Genomic DNA, 21,529 nt, shown 5'->3' on the forward strand with positions numbered 1-21,529 from the left:
GACAGGAAAAGACACCTCGTTCTTCATATTCTGACAGATAAATCCAATAATTTGTGTGGCATATCTGCAGATACCAAGCAGTTTTTCTGCTTGGGCGTATGGCATCATATTCCTCCTACCAGGTTGCTTACAAGTTAGAAGGTGTCTCTATAGAAAAACTGGGCTCCTATCTAACTTTTCCAGGGGCACCAACTCCCCCACACCCCACGGAGGTTGCATCGTTTTTTAGTTACAATGAGAGAAATTCACGGAGGGCAGGTGGACAGTGGTTCCTGTATAACACACTGTAGAAATGCCAGGAGTGGCTGATAGCCTTACCTATTCCCCCAGCTTTTAAGAAAGGACTTTGTCATGACCAGGCAGTTCTTAATAGCAACTTTTATCTCATAGCACAGACAATTCAGGTCAAAGAAATATTTCATTAAATATATGTTTAAGATATTTAGCAGACTCTCTTGAATATATTTTGCCCAAAGAGTAGATTTTTTCCGAGAGTAAAATTTCATTCATTAAACAGGATTTACTTACCTTTGTGCCTTATGTGTGGTATTATTGTTATATTTTTGAAGCACGGTGACCATTTCTTATATGAATAATACCCTAATTATTTTTTGGAATTGGTAAGGGAGCTAGATATTTAGATATATATTTTGTGTGAGCATAAGTATAGTTAGATCTTCCATCCATTTGCCCTGCAATGATAAAAATCAGCTATCACTATAAAAGGGCCCAGGAAACTGGGAGATAGAAAGAACTCAATATTGAGCACCCACTGTATGCCAGTGCGAGTTAAATAATCTAATACATTCCTGGTTGATAGCCTATAATTTACTTAAGAAAATATAACTTTATAAAAAGATCAGCAGAAAATTTTTTGAACACTATTGGAAATGTCTTCATGAACATTCTTGGAAGGTTCCAAATTTTATGTTTCCCCCAGCGGATCATAATATATAATGCTCAGTGAAAATAAGCAGTAACCCATGTTTCGTACACTACGTGATGCCAGTTTTAAAAATATATATACATCCTTGTGACTTATTTATTTTCTAACTGGTTGTTTGTACCTCTTAATCCCCTTCTCTTATTTTGCCTATCCCTTACCCTGCCCCCCACTCTGGCAACCACTAGTTTTTCTGTATATGCGAGTCTGTTTCTGTTTTGTTATATTTGATCATTTGTTTTGTTTTTTAGCTTCCACATATAAGTGAAAACATACAGTATTTGTCTTTCTCTGACTTCTTTCATTTAGCATAGCACCCTTCAGGTCCATCCATGTTGTCACAAATGGCAAGATTCCATTCTTTTTTATGGTTGAGTAATATTCCTCTGGGTATGTGTGTCTATGTATATATATATAGAGAGAGAGAGACACACACACACACATATATATGAGAGATATATATATATATATCATAAGATGTAATGTACAGCACAGAGAATATAGACAATAAAATTACAATAACTTTGTATGGTACAGAATCTATAAAATGTTTAGTCACTCTGTTGTGTACCTGAAACTCATATGATATTTTTAAGTCAACTGTACTTCAACAAATATATATATACAAATGAAAAAAAAGGCATAGAAGGAAATATAGCTATTTATATATGGTTATTAGCAGTGGGACAGTGGGGTTGTACATGAGTTCTAATTTTTTCTATATAGCTTTCTAGATTTTTTATATCCCATATGCATTTTATAATCAGAGCAAGTTATAAAAAAAAAATACACAAAGAAAGTGAACTTTGTGTTCCTGAGTTTGAGAATAACCTCTCTCAACCTGTAAGTTAAACAACCAGAGGCATTTCTATTGGTTGTAGCCAGTTCTTCTGTTTTGACTGCAAGAGAATGCTAATATGCATTTCTTGTATTCAAAAGTCTGTTGAGGGCTTCCCTGGTGGCACAGTAGTTGAGAGTCCGTCTGCTGATGCAGGGGACACGGGTTTGTGCCCCGGTCCGGGAAGATCCCGCATGCCGCGGAGCGGCTGGGCCCATGAGCCATGGCCGTTGAGCCTGCGCGTCCGGAGCCTGTGCTCCGCAACGGGAGAGGCCACAACAGTGAGAGGCCCGCGTACCGCTTAAAAAAAAAAAAAAAAGTCTGTTGAAATTTTTTATTGATCTCTCTCAGTACTTTACAGTGATAAATTCTTATACCTAATCTAGGTGGTCAGTAAGATAAACTCTGGAAGCTATTTGCCAAATTATCTTGAATTAGAACACCTTGGTATGAATTATGCAGAGAATCAAGATTTTTTAAAAAATTCTAATAAACTAATTAAATACTGAGTTAGAATTACATTTCAGACATTACTAAACAATGAACTCACTACTCTCTTTTTCCAGACTTAAATGAGGATTTATGGGGAAATTCAAAATTTTAAAGGCTACTAAATATTAGAGTAATATGTGACTTTTTTGGATCAAGTATCTAATAGTTACTGTATGTTAGTGTATGTTAAGAGAAATATTAAGATATATTAAAAGGTCTATTTGGGTTATTTTGGAAGTCAAAGGAAGATACATTAAGAAGCAGTTGAAGTAGTTGAGAAAACCATAATTCAAAAAGAGTCATGTACCACAATGTTCATTGCAGCTCTATTTACAACAGCCAGGACACGGAAGCAACCTAAGTGTCCATGGACAGATGAATTGTTAATGAAGATGTGGCACATATATACAGTGGAATATTACCCAGCCATAAAAATAAATGAAGTTGAGTTATTTGTAGTGAGGTGGATGGACCTAGGGTCTGTCATACAGAGTGAAGTAAGTCAGAAAGAGAAAAACAAATACCATATTCTAACACATATATATGGAATCTAAAAAAAAAAAAATGGTTTTGAAGAACCTAGGGGCAGGACAGGAATAAAGGCACAGACATACAGACGTAGAGAATGGACTTGAGGACATGGGAATGGGGAAGGGTAAGCTGAGACAAAGTGAGAGAGTGGCATGGAGAGATATACACTACCAAATATAAAATAGGTAGCTAGTGGGAAGCAGCCGCGTAGCACAGGGAGATCAGCTCCGTGCTTTGTGACCACCTAGAGGGGTGGGATAGGGTGGGTGGGAGGGAGATGCAAGAGAGAGGGGATATGGGGATATATGTATATGTACAGCTGATTCACTTTGTTATAAAGCAGAAACTAACACACCATTGTAAAGCAATTATACTCCAATAAAGATGTTAAAAAAAAAAAAAAGAAGCAGTTGATGGATGGAAAAGCATAACGTCATGGAGAATTCTGGATTTTGATAATGCCATGTAGTGGTGGTAGATAAATTCCAGGTGGTAGACAAATTTCTTTGGGTAAAATAGGCACCGGAGCACCAGTAAAATAAATTGTGAAGCAGTGAAGTTTCAATTGAACAGGTCAATTTTCAATTGTTTTTATGGGACTTAGGAAGATTGGTAAATTCTGTGAATGTTTGAGAACCAATAAATCCCTACTTAGAAAAAACTTTACAAAGGAAATATCATATAGTATCTATTCAAATATTTTCTCCATAGTTCTGGGAGAGTACTCAAATAAATCTATTCAGTTTTGCTTTGGGGGAAAAGACTACATTTTAACCTCTGACCAGTATACTTACTCATTTCTGCTAATGACAAATTAATTGATGAAAATATACCATGTTTTATTGTGTGGCAACCCTTTTGTATGTTTATAAATTAGTTTTTTTCTCTTCTCTAAATACTAATAATGCATGTTATTTTTTATGCCTTTTTTCCCCTTAATTAATGTCGTCCTTGAGTGTCTCAATCTGTGCTGTCCAATATGGTAGCCCCTAGCTACATGTAACTATTGAAGTTTAAATTAATTAAAATGAAATAAAATCCAGAGTTCAGCTCCTCATTTGCACTAGCCACATTTCAATTGCTTGACAGCCACATATGGCTACTGGCTCCTGTGATGGATAGCGGAGATTATAGAATTTTTTCATCATTGTAGGAAGTTCTATTGGATGGGACTGATCTAAAGAGTCAGGACAGGTTAAAAATTCTTTGGCATATTTTCTGTATCTTAACATATGCTTATGTTATTTCACTTCAACTTTCCTCTTCTGTTATTTCATTTTATCATTCTGTTTTTCAGTTTAAAAGGATGCTTAATCGAGAGCTCACCCATCTCTCTGAAATGAGTCGGTCTGGAAATCAAGTGTCAGAGTATATATCAAACACATTCTTAGGTGAGAATAACAATTTAAATGCAATTTTTAAAGGTTTTTTGCATTGTTTGTTTTTGGAAGCAGACTGGGGTGCAAACTTATTTTGGAAATAAGAGTTAGGAATTCCATTTGTTTTCATTCATCATATTAATAATTTGAGCCTCCAAGCTTTAGAACCTAAGGTGACAAAGGATGTGTTTTATCTTTTTGTTTTATTCAGGACTTCAGGGATTCTCTGAATTAAAGTTGTATATTGTCCGTTTTTCCAAAGTACTCAACGGTAAAATGTATCTTATAGAGAGATCTATTCATGCATTCAACAAATTCTTGTTAAATGCCAGTCATTGCTGGGCACTAGGTATTTAATGATCAATTAGAAATGGTCCCTAAACTCAATGAGTTGATAGTCTAATGGGCACCATGCCTGATAGACTGGAGAGACAGATAAATATAACACAAGAGCTAAAAAAATGCTTGCTGATAATAGCTGACAGTATGGTGTACTGGGACACCACTACCCCACCCTCCATCCACAGAAAGAAAATGCAGTAAAGGAAAACCAATAACTTGAACACATCCTTGATCTGAATTTACTTTCAAAACAAAACTGTCGTAATAGCTAATTAGCACATTCACTAAACAGGCATTTATTGAACACACACTCTGTGCAAGGACAAGTTAAAGGAGCTCACTGTCTTGAAATAGTGAATGAGTGTACTGAGACATCTGATGTCTTATTTGAAAACAACAATTAGCTTTTGTGAATCTGATATTTAGTTATCAGATAATATTGGAGGTACTCTGTGCTCCCCATAAAACCTTATTGCATGATTCCCCCATCTCACTATCGTATAGAAAATGTAAACTAGCAGTAGCAATCTAAGTCCTTCACATACGCTGTGTATGCTCCCACAGAATGACCCATTTCAGTAAGCTATTAGGTTCACACAGTGCTGTTTTTATATTCGTGCACGAAGTTTCTTCCATTTCAAAGTAGGTATTGAAACTGGAGTTCTTAATTGGCAAGAGCAGTGTTCTCACCACTAAGTGAATTTTAAATAGGAATGAAATCGATGAGCAGTGGAAATAACCAGTGTCTTGCCTTTTCCAAGTCTGCTATCGTAAGTTTTTCAAAAGACGTAATCACTGAATACATTTGATGTTAATTATTTTGCAGTGGAATTTATTTGCTTAATTTTGTGTTTGAGAGTATCAAATTAAGTCCACATCGAATTATAAATACTCAACTTCTTTAAAAGGAGTTTTACTTGGAAATATTTCCTAGAACATATACTGATCAATTAAAATCCGCCATTATGCATGTTATAATAAAAAAAACCCAGGTAGAATTAATAGTAAATGAAGAATTTTTTTTTAATTTTTAAGATAAGCAACATGAAGTGGAAATTCCTTCTCCAACTCAGAAGGAAAAGGAGAAAAAGAAAAGGCCAATGTCTCAGATCAGTGGGGTCAAGAAATTGATGCACAGCTCCAGTTTGACTAATTCAAGCATCCCAAGGTTTGGGGTCAAAACTGAACAAGAAGACATCCTTGCCAAGGTAAGACGATTTCAAGTATCCTGATCAGAAATATGCAGTGAACTTTGATACCTTCTCTTTTAAATCAATGGAAACGTTTATTAATTTGTGGGAGGTTTTTTTTGGAAGATGGGAAAGCCCTTTATAAAGCTCTTTCTAAATCACTTGGGTTTTATTAATATGTGGGTTTAGACAGGCAGTTTGGTGTTCTTTATTTTTGCATCTATATTTGATTCTTTGACCTTAAACAATTAAAAAGTCTTTTAGGAGAATAATTAAAGTTTTTGAGAGTAGGTTTTAACTATTGGAGAAATACTTTGAGATCAATATTTCAAGTATGTAAATATGTTTTATTGTCAGAGACATAAGGTTAAGCAACACCATTCAGTTTCTAGTGTGCTTAAGCGGATTTGCCTAAAGTTTGCCTGTACTTACATGGTGCATCATTACATTTAAAATGAATTGTTTTTTAATTTAATGATCTTTTCATTGAAGTCAGTAATTTTTAAACGATTGTGTTCATTGTTTCCTGTTCTACTTCTGCAATCAGATTTGTTCTATCTTTCGTTAACCCCAGGAACTAGAAGATGTGAACAAATGGGGTCTTCACGTTTTCAGAATAGCAGAGTTGTCTGGGAACCGGCCTTTGACTGTTATCATGCACACCATTTTTCAGGTAATGCAGTTAAGTTCTATCACCTCTCTTTTATTTGGTGTCATAACGTCCAGTCTGTGAATTGTGCATGCATTTTATCTTCTTCACTACTTACCCCCTTTGACTTATTTTGATAACTTTTTTCAAAATAAGGATACAGAAAGGTTAGCATATGGGTAAAACACAAATCAATTGTGTTATTTTTTCCATTGAAGAAAAAGATGTGATGTGGGCAGATTAAAGCAATTCATTAAAATAATAGTTTAAAAATCATCCACGTGATCCTGACTTGCATAGAGAATGGAGTGCTAACTTTACAAATTGAATAAGCCCTTTGCTGACTAATCTTAGTATGTAATTTCTTCAGTCACTGTCTTGTGGACTGCTCTTCTTCACATCGGTTTCTCATTCTTGTCAAGTTTTTGCCCCAGTTCAGTGTTAGGATTTATATGAGAAGTTGCAGCTATAGACACCCTGGGACTTGGAAGGGCAGCTCCAACCCTCGAGAGGATATTGTGTCTCACTTGTTTTGACCCAGTATCCTTGTCATTGGTGTTGTACTGAAGCTGCCTTCAGGATCCCGGGACACAGATACTTTGATAGTTGGCAGCTCATTCCTGACACCATATAACTTGAGAAAAGCATTGCTGGGCTCCAGAAGGACAAGTCGACTCTGGTTTTGCCCCTGAAGTCCCTGGATCATTCCCAAGGGTTTTCATTGTCTTCACTAGACATTGAGAGAGTGCTACTCCCATTTCTGGGTTATCCATAGGTGACACTGGGGGTGATATTTTGTTGTTGTTAACATACTGTATGGAAAATCTTTTCTATAAGGACAAAATGTTAAGAGAATTTCTTCTCCCGCAGGAACGGGATTTATTAAAAACATTTAAAATTCCAGTGGACACTTTAATTACATACCTAATGACCCTGGAAGATCATTACCACGCTGATGTGGCCTACCACAATAATATTCACGCTGCAGACGTCGTCCAGTCAACACACGTGCTGTTATCTACACCTGCTTTGGAGGTAAACCTGGTTTCTAAACCTTTGAAAACACTAACTTGCCACTCATAATGGTTTCTTCAACTTTTATACTGAAGGGTGCACAGGGCAAACAATAATCGACTTCACTAGAAATATTATTGAGTTATGGGAGCGAAATGTCATTGTGGTAAATAAACAGTTGAGTCTTTGATGAATTTTGTCTGTGATAATTAATCAAAGATTTAGGGGGCTTCCCTGGTGGCGCAGTGGTTGAGAGTCCGCCTGCCGATGCAGGGGACACGGGTTCGTGCCCCCGTCCAGGAAGATCCCACATGCCGTGGAGCAGCTGGGCCCGTGAGCCATGGCCACTGAGCCTGCGCGTCCGGACCGTGTGCTCCGCAACGGGAGAGGCCACAGCAGTGAGAGGCCCACATACCGCAAAAAAAAAAAAAAAAGATTTAGGGATTCCTGTGTTTTATGATACTGCTTCTTTGAAATGATCTAGTGGACATTCCACAAAGCAAATCTGGCTTCCTCAGTTTTCAGTTAGTGTGGGGTTTTTTGGGAATTTAGCCTGAGGATTTTTTCATTTATAGTTCAAAGATGATTATTTTATAAAATATCAATACTAGCAATGCATTGGTATTTTTCATAGAACTTATTAGAAGGAAACACATCTTTAATGTTACCAGATCCTATGAAGTTGTTCCATTAAATGTTTAGTAAAGCAATTTCATTTCCTTCATTGTTTGGGAGAGTGATTCTCTTTGCTAATATATTTTATAGTTCAGATTGTTTCATTATAAAACTGTTAATATGTCATCGTTTGAGTGAGGAGTTCTCAGCTGGGGGTGATTTTCCCTTTTACTCGTACTCCTCCCTTCCCCCAGGGACATTTGGCAATATGTGGAGACATTTTTAGCTGTCACAACTCGGGGGTACATGCTACTGGCATCTCATGGGTAGAGGCCAGGGATCCTACTAAAAATCCTGTAATTCACAGGATGGCCTCCCATAACGAACAATTATCCGGCCCCGAATGTCAGTTTTGCTGAGATTGAGAGTCCCTGTTTAGAATGGAAGAAAAGAAAATAATTGCTCATGTCATTAATTTTATGCACATTTTCAGAATATCCTTAAACATCATCTTAAATACTTTTAAAATAAGCTATTATTTTCTATAAAAAATTTGTAGATGCTCATTTTTTAATATTTTAAAAAATATAACCATTGGAAAAGGTTTGATCATGAGTTATAATAAAATCAGATATTGTCTGGATTTTTTCAGGCTGTGTTTACAGATTTAGAGATTCTTGCAGCAATTTTTGCCAGTGCAATACATGATGTAGATCATCCTGGTGTGTCCAATCAGTTTCTGATCAATACAAGTAAGTAAAGCATACTTATTTTTGCAGAAAAAATTTTCCTTTGTACATTTTAGAATGACTGAGAATCTTTATAGAATGACTGAGAGTCTTTATGTTTCCAGAGCCATAATGTTCTCTTGAGATGTGCAGATAGGCGTTTCAGTGATAGCATATGTTAATGTAGTCTAGCTCTAAAAATTATATTCATATCCCATGAGGCATATGATGTTTGAAAAACATGCATTCCAGTACTTCTCTAGAAATAATATATTACCATATTAGTAGACAAGGGTAATCAAAAGTGAAAGTTTGCCGAAAGATGTAGATAGTTAGATTGCTCCTAAAGTTTCAAATAAAAGAAGTTATCAGAATAAATGTTAAATTTGTCATTTTCTGTAGGTTGTCATTTAATCCTCTCCAGAGGCTGTAACTCCTCTTTCCCTCTCCACCACCATGCCCTGCCCTGTTCTTTCCTTTTTATTTTATTTTTTTATTAGAAATATCTTCTTTATTTTATTTATTTTTAATTATTATTATTTTTTTTAATTTCTCGGCGCAGCATGCAGGATCTTAGTTCCCTGACCAGGGATTGAACCCCTGCCCCCTACCAGTGGAAGCGTGGCGTCTTAACCACTGGACCGCCAGGGAAGTCCTTGTTCTTTCCTTTTTAAATCTCCTGCTGAGGGCAGTAGGAACTTCTCTTTTGACTATCTCTTTTTATTTAATATTTTTTTAACCATTAATTTTTTCTCACTGGTGACATTTCATAAAATAAGTCATCACTGAATTTGGAAATATAAAGAACAGTAGACTCTTCAGTGTGCGACACCTCTGACACAGCTGCATAGAAAACCTCTGTAGGGAATGTTAGTGGTGCTTGAGCTAGGCTTTTGCAAAGAGGTTAAGCTTTACAGAAATTCTGTTCTTTCTGTACTTGAAGTTAACTGGTAAATAATTTACGTGTACCATTCATTATTAAATTCCCTCACACCATGGTAGATTAACATTATAAAGTCAGTTTTATATGTGAAAAAATAAAGTTCAAAATTGTTAATGTTTTTCATATCTGTTAAGGGTTTGCCTTTCCTCTTTGCCGTGAGTTGTGGATAATAGTCTCCTCGTGCCCCACAGCAATCTAGCTCCAGTAGCATCTGTGCCTTCACCATTCATTCACAACACAGCCAGATTTAAAGAGAGAATTTAAGTATAGCCTTGTTTTGAGAGATTTAACTCAGATCTTTTGGATTATTTACCTATTTGTATATTTTTAATAGCCTCTGGACTGCCCTGTAACAAAATGCACTTTAGTAACTCACTCATATATAGGAGGATTGAAAGTCATGGATTTCCAAAAACGTGTGGATAGTCAGTACATTTTAGAAGTCTGGTTTATGAACTTATTTATCTAGGATTAGACAGGATAACATTTCATGTTTCAGCCACCTTATGAGAACCTATAATGGGGTGCTTTCAGGAGTCACCAAAACATTACTATATATTGACACATAAATATTAATATACATTAGAGGCAGCTACATGAGTTTACATTGTATCATTGGTTAGGGTCGACTGTGTCCTTTCTGTAAAGAACAGGAAGTTCATATAGTAAAAGGTACACTGCCAATTTTTTATTATCCTGGCTTGATTCATTTTTTTGATTCTTATGTATGTCTTGATATGCTCTTAATTTTATAGATTTTTAACAAGTACATATAAATTTTGTTTTAATTTTTGCTATTAAGAAAGGTGTGCATTTTTCCTTTAAATTAATAATACCAAAATCAGACCTATGTGTTTTCTTTGCATCCTATTATATATAATATTGTATGTTCCCATATTATAACATTAGAATTAAGAATAGAGAACAAATTAAAACAACTGATAATAAAGTCACTGTCTTCCAAGTACTCTGATAAATTTTTCAAGAAAAATGAGGACCAACTCTATTATTCTTTCTTGTGGACCCTCTAAGGGCAAGTGGGCTTAGGCTGGCATCAGAGTACCCATGGAGTCTGCAGTTTAAACTAGCAAGGCCTCAGTTCACAGATGAATCTGATGCCCTTTAAAGTTTGAGAGCCACTGAGAATAGATGATGGAGACATGTAGCGGGTAATTATGCATACAGGACAGTGGCCAAGGGTGTCTGTTTATTAAGGTCATTTTGCTGATGATCTGCCTGAGGTGGAAGGGTAACTGACCATGTTTCTGGAAGCATTTTGTTATTCAGTGATGTTGTGCAGATCTCCTTTCCGTGGGGCCTCAGCAACACAGGGTAGTCAACAGCTTTGGATTGCTGATGTTTCCTTGACGGTGGGGTGTGATGAGGCTGTGTTATATCTGAAAGAGTGAATGAGCATCATCACCTGGTAGATGAAAGTTATCCCAGGGTTGATCAGAACCCCAGGGCATTATGAGAATTACTGCCTTAGTTAGCTGTTAACGAGGGATCAAGCCAGCCATCATTTTATTTCAGGACTCAGAAGAGGCTTAGTAGCCAGTAACACAAGTAAGTTTTAGCTTCACAGCATACTCTAAGGGAGTCCCTCTAATAACTTGCAAACTTGTAAGAAATAGCCTTATGAAATACCCTATCAGAATTATGTGATTATTTTTAGCTTACAGTAAACCCTTTTTTATAGACGTTAAATTTGTGCTTTCTCTTTCTTTTGGGGATTGTTTGAGCATCAGTGGCTCAGGCTAGCACACTCTCGGCTCTTAGCCTGGAGCTGGCGCTGCCAACCTGTCCAAAGCCAAAGGCTGAATCTGTGTTTCTCGTAATAAAGACTTGGAATCATCAGATCAGACTTCCTGTAGATGGGAGGTCACCTGTCCTATTTTAAGGGAGGCTGCATGGCTCGCCGTGGTGGAGGGGCACTAGGGCTCACCTGGCTGATTCCTAGGCCAGAGACACCTCTGCTTCTTAGTTGTGGTGACAGTTTTCATTAATCATTCTGCTTGTATTAGTTTTAGGCACCAAATGATTTGCTGTTAATGACACGTACACTCCTTGTAAACATGCTGCAGGTTTTGAGTCAGTTAAGCTTTTATATATGATGTAGGGGAATGGGGGACTCTGAACAGGATGTAAAGAAGTGGAAATTCCAGGTGAGAAGCTGCATAAGTCTTTTTCAAGGACAATACTATGTAAATAAATCCATAAAATGTAAATAGCATCATGAAATATTGAATAGAACACGTTAGGGGAGATTTATCTTAAAAAAAGCATTTCACATAACAGCATTATTTTCTGAAACAGTGAAGCAGCATCAAAACATATATAGCAGTAAATTTTACTTGGAAAACGAATACTTTCTGTTTATAGCAAAGATGCCTGGGTTTGGGGGGAAAAGATCTCCTCACACATTTGAACACAGTAGTCGTGTTCAAAGCATGACTTTTGAGATTCAAGAGCAGAGGCATTTCACTGTATGAAGGTGGAGCTGGACCTAGTGACAGTACACACACTTTATTTCACTGATCTCATTTTAAAATAAGCTTTCCACAGCTATATTTGTAGCTTATAAATAGAATGTTATTTTTCTGTATAAACCTAAAATCATAGGATTTCAGTCAAAATATTCTTGAACCCCTCTCGTCCTCCCTAGCTTCTTTAAAATAGTCATTGAATAGTATTGGGTATTTCTTTATTAGAAAAGAATATATATTTTCCACACATGAGTCAGAAGAAAGATCAAATACATATGCTTTTCGTCTTTACAGTGACTTAAGTGGCAACAGGATGAAGCACCAGTCAGGTTTTTTTGATGACTACCTTATAGGTCTGAGTCTGCTATTATAGGAACTAGGAAAGAGGCAGGATTTGTCACTACCTAAAATAGGTCCAGGACAATTGTGGGGGAATGGCAGAATCTTCACTCTGGAGAAATGTAGGCAGCTAAACACCCGTCTCTGTGTGAAGCCCTGAACATGCAGCTGGGACGGGCAGTATACATGTGTATAGTGACTGCCAAGATACTTGGAAAAGGAAATGAAAAAATGAATAAAGCTTTGCCTTTCAGAGCTATACTATGAACCAAATAAGCACAAGCATGAACAAATCTGATATCGTTCATGTGTTCCAAGCTGTTCTTGTTCCTTCTCAGAGCACGAATAATCCTGAGTCACGTGATCTTTACATTACATACAGTGTTGGGTAGGTGGTCCGCAGTTGTCAGGAATACAACATTCTATGCTCTGGACATGTTGTAAATGTTAGGGATAATGTCTTCTTCTGCTGAGCTTACGGAGCTGCCTCTGGCAGATCCGGAGAGGAGGTTCAAGGTAATCTGGCCTAACTCTTCTTTCCCTTTATAGCGGAGGAAGCTGAAGCCACAGGGTGAACTGACTTGCCGTGTGCCGAGAGCATTAGAATACACTCCCAAGATTCCAGGGATCTTTCTGTGGCTACATTAACTAGCAGACTTTCTCCTAGGTGTTGTCATGTAATGGGAATGCAAGCAGAGACGTTTAGGGGAAATTGCTTCCTAAACCCAAAATATCTCAGAATATGAAGAATAAGATAAACTTAGCATAAATGGCTTTGCTAACCTTCTCTCTCTTTCTTTCAAGACTCTGAGCTTGCCTTGATGTACAATGATTCTTCTGTCCTGGAGAACCATCATTTGGCCGTGGGCTTTAAGTTGCTTCAGGAAGAAAACTGCGACATTTTCCAGAATTTGACCAAAAAGCAAAGACAGTCATTAAGGAAGATGGTCATTGATATTGTAAGTAACTGATAAAAGCAAAAAGAGAACTGTGATGCATGGTGTTTTTAAAAAGAAAAAAGAGTGAGATGACTATCAGGGAAAGCATCATGTATATTTCAAGGTAATGCTGCCTTTTTTGTCCCAGAGGCTGGCCCTGCTGCTGGCAATGATGCTCTACTGCTAACAGTCTGGGGCTAAGAATAATGACAGCTTACCCTCATTCTAGGTTTATTTTCTGAACTCCTCCTGTCTGGTGGCAGACAGAGATGGCTAACAAAAGCACAGGGAGCTGGCTAAAAAAATGGATTTTTTCCATTCAAAAACTGGAAAAAAAATCTCTGTCAGCACAAGTGCCATGTAGAAACATGCATGACATTAGTCTTTTCTCTATGCATGTTTTTCACAGCGATTATGAGACACACGAATATCTCTGGTTGTCAAAAACTTAATCTGTTAAGCTTTGTACATACAAAGAAAGGCAGGTATTATCTGGTTTGGATAAGCAGAAAATTGACCAGAATATTGTTTCTGAAGTACTCTGTAAGCAACCTTGACTCACTCCATCGTAGTCCAGTAACCACTTTCTAGCACAAGGGATAGAAAAACTTCAAAGCGTGCAATGGGGCTTCTCTGGTGGCGCAGTGGTTGAGAGTCCGCCTGCCGATGCAGGGGACACGGGTTCGTGCCCCGGCCCAGGGAAGATCCCACATGCCGCGGAGTGGCTGGGCCTGTGAGCCATGGCCGCTGAGCCTGCGTGTCCGGAGGCCACAACAGTGAGAGGCCCGCGTACCGCAAAAGCAAACAAACAAACAAACAAAACGTACGATGATGTCTTATCTATGGAAATATCCCTTTCTATCACTATGAAAGTGGCTGCCAGTGCCTACTGTTTCTGTATATTGCACACATGTATCTGGGCTTCCAGGGAAAGTGATAGCAAAGGGGAGGAGACTCTGCCCCAAGAAGCAGTAAAGGATTCCCACACACAGCTATTAGACAACAGAGTGGTTCTCCATTTCTTCTCACGTTCTCCATGATATTTTTATGTGCATGGGACTTCCCTGGCGGTCCAGTGGTTAAGACTTCGTGCTTCCACTACAGGACACACGGGTTCGATCCCTGGTCAGGGAACTAAGATCCCACATGCCAAGCGGTGTGGCTAAAAAAAAGAAAAGAAAAGAAATATCTCTACTGTATAGCACGGAGAACTCTACTCTCAATGCTCCATAATGACCTGTATGGGAAAAGAATCTAAAAAATAAAGAGTGGATATATGTATTGTATAACTGATTTACTTTGCTGTATGTGTGAAACTAACACAACATTGTAAATCAACTATACTGCAATAAAAATTTTTTAAAAATACTCTGTCTTTTAAGGTACTTGCAACAGACATGTCAAAGCACATGAATCTGCTGGCTGATTTGAAAACTATGGTTGAAACTAAGAAAGTGACAAGTTCTGGAGTTCTTCTTCTTGATAATTATTCTGATAGGATTCAGGTAAAGCATTCGAATTTGCTGTGTCTGAGTGTGTGTGTGTGTGTGTGTGTGTACACGTGTCTGTGTGTCTAGCTTAGATAAGATTTATGTCTCCTTTTCTCCAACTTATAATTTTAGTAGCTGTAAGCAGGATTTTTATCCAAATTCTTAATCTTGAGAATTAACCAGATAAAATCCTGTTGGCCTTTTCAAGTGGAAATGCGTTAAAAAAAAAAAAAAAAGTAACATCCTACAAAACCAACCACTTAAGCAGCTCTGAATTTAATCAACCATGCACGTGAACAGTTTCTCTCATGATACTTAGATGCAGTAGAAGTGGCCTAATTTGGGACTATTAATACAGGTGTGAACTTCACACAGACACACCATGGTCGAGCTGTCTGGCACGACTCTTACACTACATGTATTTTTAAGTGTCACAGTCATCTGATGTGAATTTCTAGTAAAAATGGAGCAGCTGCTAAATAGAGAAGGCATTGATCTGTTTTAGGTCCTTCAGAACATGGTGCATTGTGCCGACCTGAGCAACCCAACCAAGCCTCTGCAGCTATACCGCCAGTGGACGGACCGCATCATGGAGGAGTTCTTCCGCCAAGGGGACCGAGAGAGGGAGCGGGGCATGGAGATAAGCCCCATGTGTGACAAGCACAATGCCTCTGTGGAAAAATCACAGGTGATGCCTTAAGCACAAAGCTTTCAGAGAGAACACAACTACACGGAACGTTTGGTTACGCCGTATGCATGTCACACAGTATTTTATTGGGTTTTCTTAATTACTTTCTTTTGTCAAGCTCAATGTCCACCTTAGTGTTTGCAAGCCAAAAAATTCTTCGATTCTTAGAATTTATATTCATATAGTCATATATACGTTCATAGGACAGTATATTCATTCAGCGTGACTGTATGTATATAGTATATTCATATGTGTAGAATTATTTCAGCTATCTCAGTTCGTAAGTGAATAAAGTTATATGAATCCATATAGAGTACATGGCATTATTTCAGCTCTGTGGATTTACCTACAAATGGGCTATTCTAAAATAAAGTCTCAGCCTCAAGCCAGGTCCTGCCATGTAAACAACTGGAGGTTTTTTTACATCACACACTCTTGGATTCAGAGTTCGAGAAGCTGGTTTTTACCAGCTAGTAATGACATTTTTTTATTGGTCTGCTACCTAAAATAATGACTGTTTTACCAAACTAAGGTTAGTAGTCTTCAGCTCAGTGTTATCCTTGCAGAGCATATTATATTTTATTTATTTTTCTGTAAATTCTATATATCATATGTAAAAATTTAATTCAACATATGAATTAGTTACATTTGAGGGGGCTTGTTAACCTTTTCCATTGTTTCTTAGTCCCAATCGGCTTTGTGTTTTTTTTAATCAGGTGGGCTTCATAGACTACATTGTTCATCCTCTCTGGGAGACGTGGGCAGACCTGGTCCATCCTGACGCCCAGGACATTTTGGACACTTTGGAGGACAATCGTGAGTGGTACCAGAGCACGATTCCTCAGAGCCCCTCCCCGGCACCAGATGACCAGGAGGAGGGCCGGCAGGGTCAAACCGAGAAGTTCCAGTTTGAACTGACTTTAGAGGAGGACGGCGAGTCAGACACCGAAAAGGACAGTGGGAGTCAAGTGGAAGAAGACACTAGCTGCAGTGACTCCAAGACGCTCTGCACTCAAGACTCGGAGTCCACCGAAATCCCCCTGGACGAGCAGGCGGAAGAGGAAGCCGTGGGAGAGGAGGAGAGCCAGCCCGAGGCCTGTGCCATCGGCGATCACTCGCCCGACACATAACAGGGCAGAGACTTCCATGCCTTTTGTTTGTGTTTTTTGTTTTTTTAAGTAGATACATTGTTTCCAAAGTGCATGTCACATGCCACAACTACGGTCACACCTCACTGTCATCTGCCAGGACGTTTGCGGAACAAAACTGACCTTGACGACTCAGTCTAGCGCTCAGGAATATTGTCACCAGTTTTTTCACCTCCATGTCATCAGAACGAGGGGGACATCTCCACGAACGGCAGTGTCCAAAGACTGCAGCTCGGTCGAGCTGAAGACGCAGAGAAAATCACCTCCAAAGTGTTTTCTAGGGAGTGTGGCTCATCAGGCAGCCCAAAAGTTGAGACGATTTGGGGGTTCTTTTCCTTTTTATTTGTTTGCAATATTTTCAGCAGAAAACAGGCATTACATGGACGGAGTGAAGCAACAGATGGGTCAGGAACAGGACACATTGTGAAGCTGTTACCAGGAAGAAGATGAGCCACAGAAATTGCATAATTTTCTAATTTCAAGTCTTCCTGATACCTGACTGAATAGTGTGGTTCAGTGAGCTGCACTGACCTCTACATTTTGTATGATATGTAAAACAGATTTTTTGTAGAGCTTACTTTTATTATTAAATGTATTGAGGTATTATATTTAAAAAACTACATTCAGAACTTCATCTGCCACTGGTTATTTTTTTTCTAAGGAGTAACTTGCAAGTTTTCAGTACAAATCTGTGCTACACTGGATAAACCTAATTTACAAATTTTACTTGCACCTTAGACTTCATAGCAATTAACTGATTTGTAGTGACCCATTGTTTTATATACCAATGACTTCCATATTTTAAAAACAAAAATTGACTTTATGTTGCAGGAAACCCTTTTTGTAGGTCTTCGTTTACTGGCTTTTCGTTTCACTCCTTTCAGACATGCAGAGTTGCTCCCCACTTACATTTCTCTTCACCGTGTGCAAAGTGAATACTCGTTCCATAATACTTTGATGTGCATCCTGTCTAATGTGTCTCAAGCCTCATGGACACTCAGTCATCAGTTGGTGTTGTCTGAAGCAAGTGAGAGATATATAAATACCCAGTAGCTAAAATGGTCAGTCTTTTTTAGATATTTTCCTACTTAGCGTCTTCTGAGAACATTTTGCTGTGGCGATAGACCCTCATTTCACAAGTGCATGTCTTTGTAATAACCCACACATTTCATGTTCCTTTTTGTTTTCACAGTCATAGGAAGAACTTTTCCCCCTTGTGCTGCTTCATCATCAGTGTGTGTTTGAACCTCTGTCCACATTCACTGCGTGGGGTCTTATCAAATATATCACCACCATGCTGACTGATGCAAAGAACAGGTAGTCAAGTTAGAGTTAGCATTCTTTTCTGCCATGAGGTCATATATAATGACTAGCTTTTACTTTTGATTTACAAAGAAACGTTAACAGCTAGCTAGGTAATTTTTTAACAATATTAGCAGAATATATTAATGAAGACCAGTACAATGAATGCTCTTTTGTTTCTCTGATTTCACCATGGGATTAAGAACTGTATGAGGACTATTCCTGAGAAGTGATTTTAAGTGTAGCAATGACTCTTCCTTAAAGGACAGCCATGTAACATGTAGCACTTGATTTACCAGTTATCATTGATCCATAAGTATGTCTTGTGGAGAAGAACTTCTTTAAATACACTGACAGAAAGAAGTTGATGATGCCCCTGGCACCAGAGATTTGGCAATATAATGCCGTTTTAAAATACTGGGCTGGGTAAGAAGATTCTGCATAAGTCAAACATTAGAGATCGCTGTTGGCTAAATTTAGCATCAAGAAATGTATTACAATTTTAGAGATTGATTCCCAGTATTTATGTTCAGTTGGCATCTTGGGGCATTTATTTAGTTTGGACTTCCTTCCCACTTCAGCTCTTAATAAAGTGTTTACCATCTCTGTGAAGAGTTTGGAGCCCGAATAATCATTTTTTAGAGCGACATCCAAGAACCCAAGTAGAGGCTAAAGGAGTATCAGACCAAATGGAAAATAAATAAAACACTAAGTAAAATTGTAACCCTGAAAAACATTTATATTGGGGATGTCAAAAGAAGCCATCTGGGGACTAATCACTAAGTCAGCAGCCAGGGAAATGACCCAAGCTGAAGATACTAGTTTAATCCCCTGAGATCCACTGACGCTTAGAAATTTGGATAGAAAAATTATGTAGCTCTGATCTTTCACACAGAGCACAGGATAGGAATTGACCAATTAATTATCAGAGTTCCACCCTCCTTCCCCTGTAAAACCCAGACTTTCAAAGAAAGTCTTATGTTTGGCAAGTGGTTTCACAAGAATATTTGGAATCTTGTTTCCATTTTAATTTTATTTGTCCCTGATGGAGGTTTAGAGGAAAAGGCAAAGAATCTAGTGTTTATTCCTTTCTCCAAAATATTCTCATTCCCTCCCCTCCCTAATGCTTGGTATTTCCCCCACAGAGTGCCTAGAATCTTAATAATGAAAAAAAAAAATTAAAACAGCAATATGTCACAAACAAATCCAGACCTGAAAAGATTTATAACTGCACTAAAAAAGAGAGGCTTTTTTTTTTCAATTTGTTGGGTTTTAATGGTCACATGTTGTAAAGATATCCACTGATGGACAATCAAATTGTAGAAGAGACATAATATCCAAAAGATAGGGACTAGTGCACTATACAATATACTTCTCCTCTCCCTTCCCTTTCGCCAAAGTGTGCTTCAGAATTATACACCGCTTTAAAAAGAATATCCTTTTACAAGTGACTTTACGTTTCCTAAAATGCCATAAGAAAATGCAATATCTGGGTACTGTACGGGGGAGAAAATGTCCAAGTTTGCATAAAACCAGTACATTTCAGCTTGCAAGTTACTAAACACAATAATGCTGTTTTAATTTTCTTTTACGTCACTTAAAATTCACAAGAAAATAATGTAGATAGAACAAATTGCAGACAAGGAAAAAAAAACTTGAATGAAGTGGATTTTACAGAAAGCTTTATGATACTCTTTGAATGCATTATTTATTTTTTGTGCCATGCATTTTTTTCTCACCAAATGACCTTACCGGTAATACAGTCTTGTTTGTCTGTTTACAACCATGTATTTATTGTAATGTACATACTGTAATGTTAATTGTAAATTATCAGTTCTTATTAAAACATCATCCCGCAATGGGATGGTGTTGATATATTTGGAAACTCTTGGTGAGAGAATGAATGGTGTGTATACATACTCCTTGTACATTTTCTTTTCTTCTATAAAATAGTCTTGTCACCTTAGAGCTTGTTTATGGAAGATTCAAGAAAACTATAAAATACATAAAGGTATATAAAATTAAGAAAACATAGCTGCAGGTCTTTGGTCCCAGGGCTGTGCCTTAACTTTAATCAATATTTTCTTCTGTTTTGCTGCATTTGAAAGTTAGGTAGTGGTGGGGCTAGGGCTGGGCATTTCACATCTGACCTTTGATCTGTTGGATTTCTGGCAACAGCTGGATTTTACAGAAACACAGACAACCTCTGGAGCATTCTGAGACCCTTTTGAGAGACAAGCCCTTAGGTACTTTTTGCCATGAAGCAGCATGGCATATACGATGGTGATTTTTCCCTATCAGATACTAACTGAGCTACGTTAGTTAGTTACATTTGATTTTTTATTTTCAAACACTACTGGGAAGATATATTCTTGTCCAGTGATTATAAAAAGTCTTTTTTGGCTTCTAGAGCACATGGGCAAACGAATTTGATTTGAAGTTAGAGCCGTAGGTCACGTGTGTTAGTAATTTATTCCTTGGCTTCCTGTCATGTTAAGGAAATATATCATATGAAAAAGGTCATGTTTTTAACCCTTCAAGTAAGATGAGCCAAATTTCCTTACATATGTAAATCCATGTATTTAAACACAAAGTTTTATATGATGCCAATTCACACAGCATAATGGATTCACCATTCTCTAGAATCTGTTTCAGCAAAACTTGCATTGCTTTAGAATTTTTAAATTCAACCTTGCACAGCTCCTAAAAGCTATGAAAAATTCCCAGTGGCCCAGCCCTCAGGATGTGTGACTTAGTGAAAGGAGAGATTCTTTTTCTAGAAAAAATGAGCCTCCTTTTATTTTCTTTCTTTCTTTCTTTCTTTCTTTTTTTTTTTTTTTTTTGACACAAACTGTAGATTTTAGCAGCCCTGGCCCAAAGGAATTTGATTACTTTTGTTTTAAACAGTACAACGGGGACACTATAATTACAAAAAAACATCCTTACTGATTTTAGTTGTTTTTAATTTGATTTCTTTGGATATGTTTTCGGAGTGGTAAATTGTGTGTGAGCATTACAAATGATGATTCTTTTAGTGGTTTCATAGCCTCTCTTACAGCCCATGGGGATAGTACTGTACATCAATACCTTCATATGAAATTTTTATATGCAATGGAAATAAAAGCATGGGTTGATTCTGCCTATTTATGACTCGATCTTTTACAAATAAAAGGTTATTCATTTTAACTTGTAGTTCAGTCAGCACAGGTTTCCGAGGGCCATGAAGATTGTTAAGGTGGAATAGAGGAGGATAGTGACGTCATACATTACTATGGATAGTCACAGTCCAATGAAACCAAATTATGTAGATTAATCTTGCTACAGAAAAAAATGCCAAAATTATGTAAATGGCCTACAACATTAAGCACAGTGTTTTGTAAACAGCCTTGGGAAGGGGACTTATCTAATTTGAGTATTCTGGCATCCTGAAAGCTATTCAGATACTCCACAGTTATTTGTTGGGTCCCTACTCTG

General features: G+C 37.6%; 1 protein-coding gene across 11 annotated transcripts in view; it reads left to right on the forward strand.

Moving 5' to 3' along the window:
• The window catches only part of PDE4D (phosphodiesterase 4D), a 1,454,760-nt gene extending 1,433,564 nt beyond the window's left edge, over positions 1-21,196 (forward strand). For all 11 annotated transcript variants that reach the window (XM_033437904.2, XM_049707909.1, XM_049707908.1 and 8 more), the window contains 9 exons: positions 4,102-4,195; positions 5,561-5,733; positions 6,290-6,388; positions 7,235-7,399; positions 8,646-8,745; positions 13,294-13,448; positions 14,810-14,932; positions 15,423-15,605; positions 16,322-21,196. In XM_033437904.2, the coding sequence (XP_033293795.1) occupies positions 4,102-4,195; positions 5,561-5,733; positions 6,290-6,388; positions 7,235-7,399; positions 8,646-8,745; positions 13,294-13,448; positions 14,810-14,932; positions 15,423-15,605; positions 16,322-16,735 (1,506 nt within the window). In that variant the 3' untranslated portion in view covers positions 16,736-21,196. The remainder of the gene's footprint in view (positions 1-4,101; positions 4,196-5,560; positions 5,734-6,289; positions 6,389-7,234; positions 7,400-8,645; positions 8,746-13,293; positions 13,449-14,809; positions 14,933-15,422; positions 15,606-16,321) is intronic.
• Positions 21,197-21,529: the final 333 nt, after the last annotated feature.

The sequence above is a fragment of the Orcinus orca genome, chromosome 3, assembly GCF_937001465.1.
Source record: "Orcinus orca chromosome 3, mOrcOrc1.1, whole genome shotgun sequence".
Lineage (NCBI taxonomy): Eukaryota > Metazoa > Chordata > Mammalia > Artiodactyla > Delphinidae > Orcinus > Orcinus orca.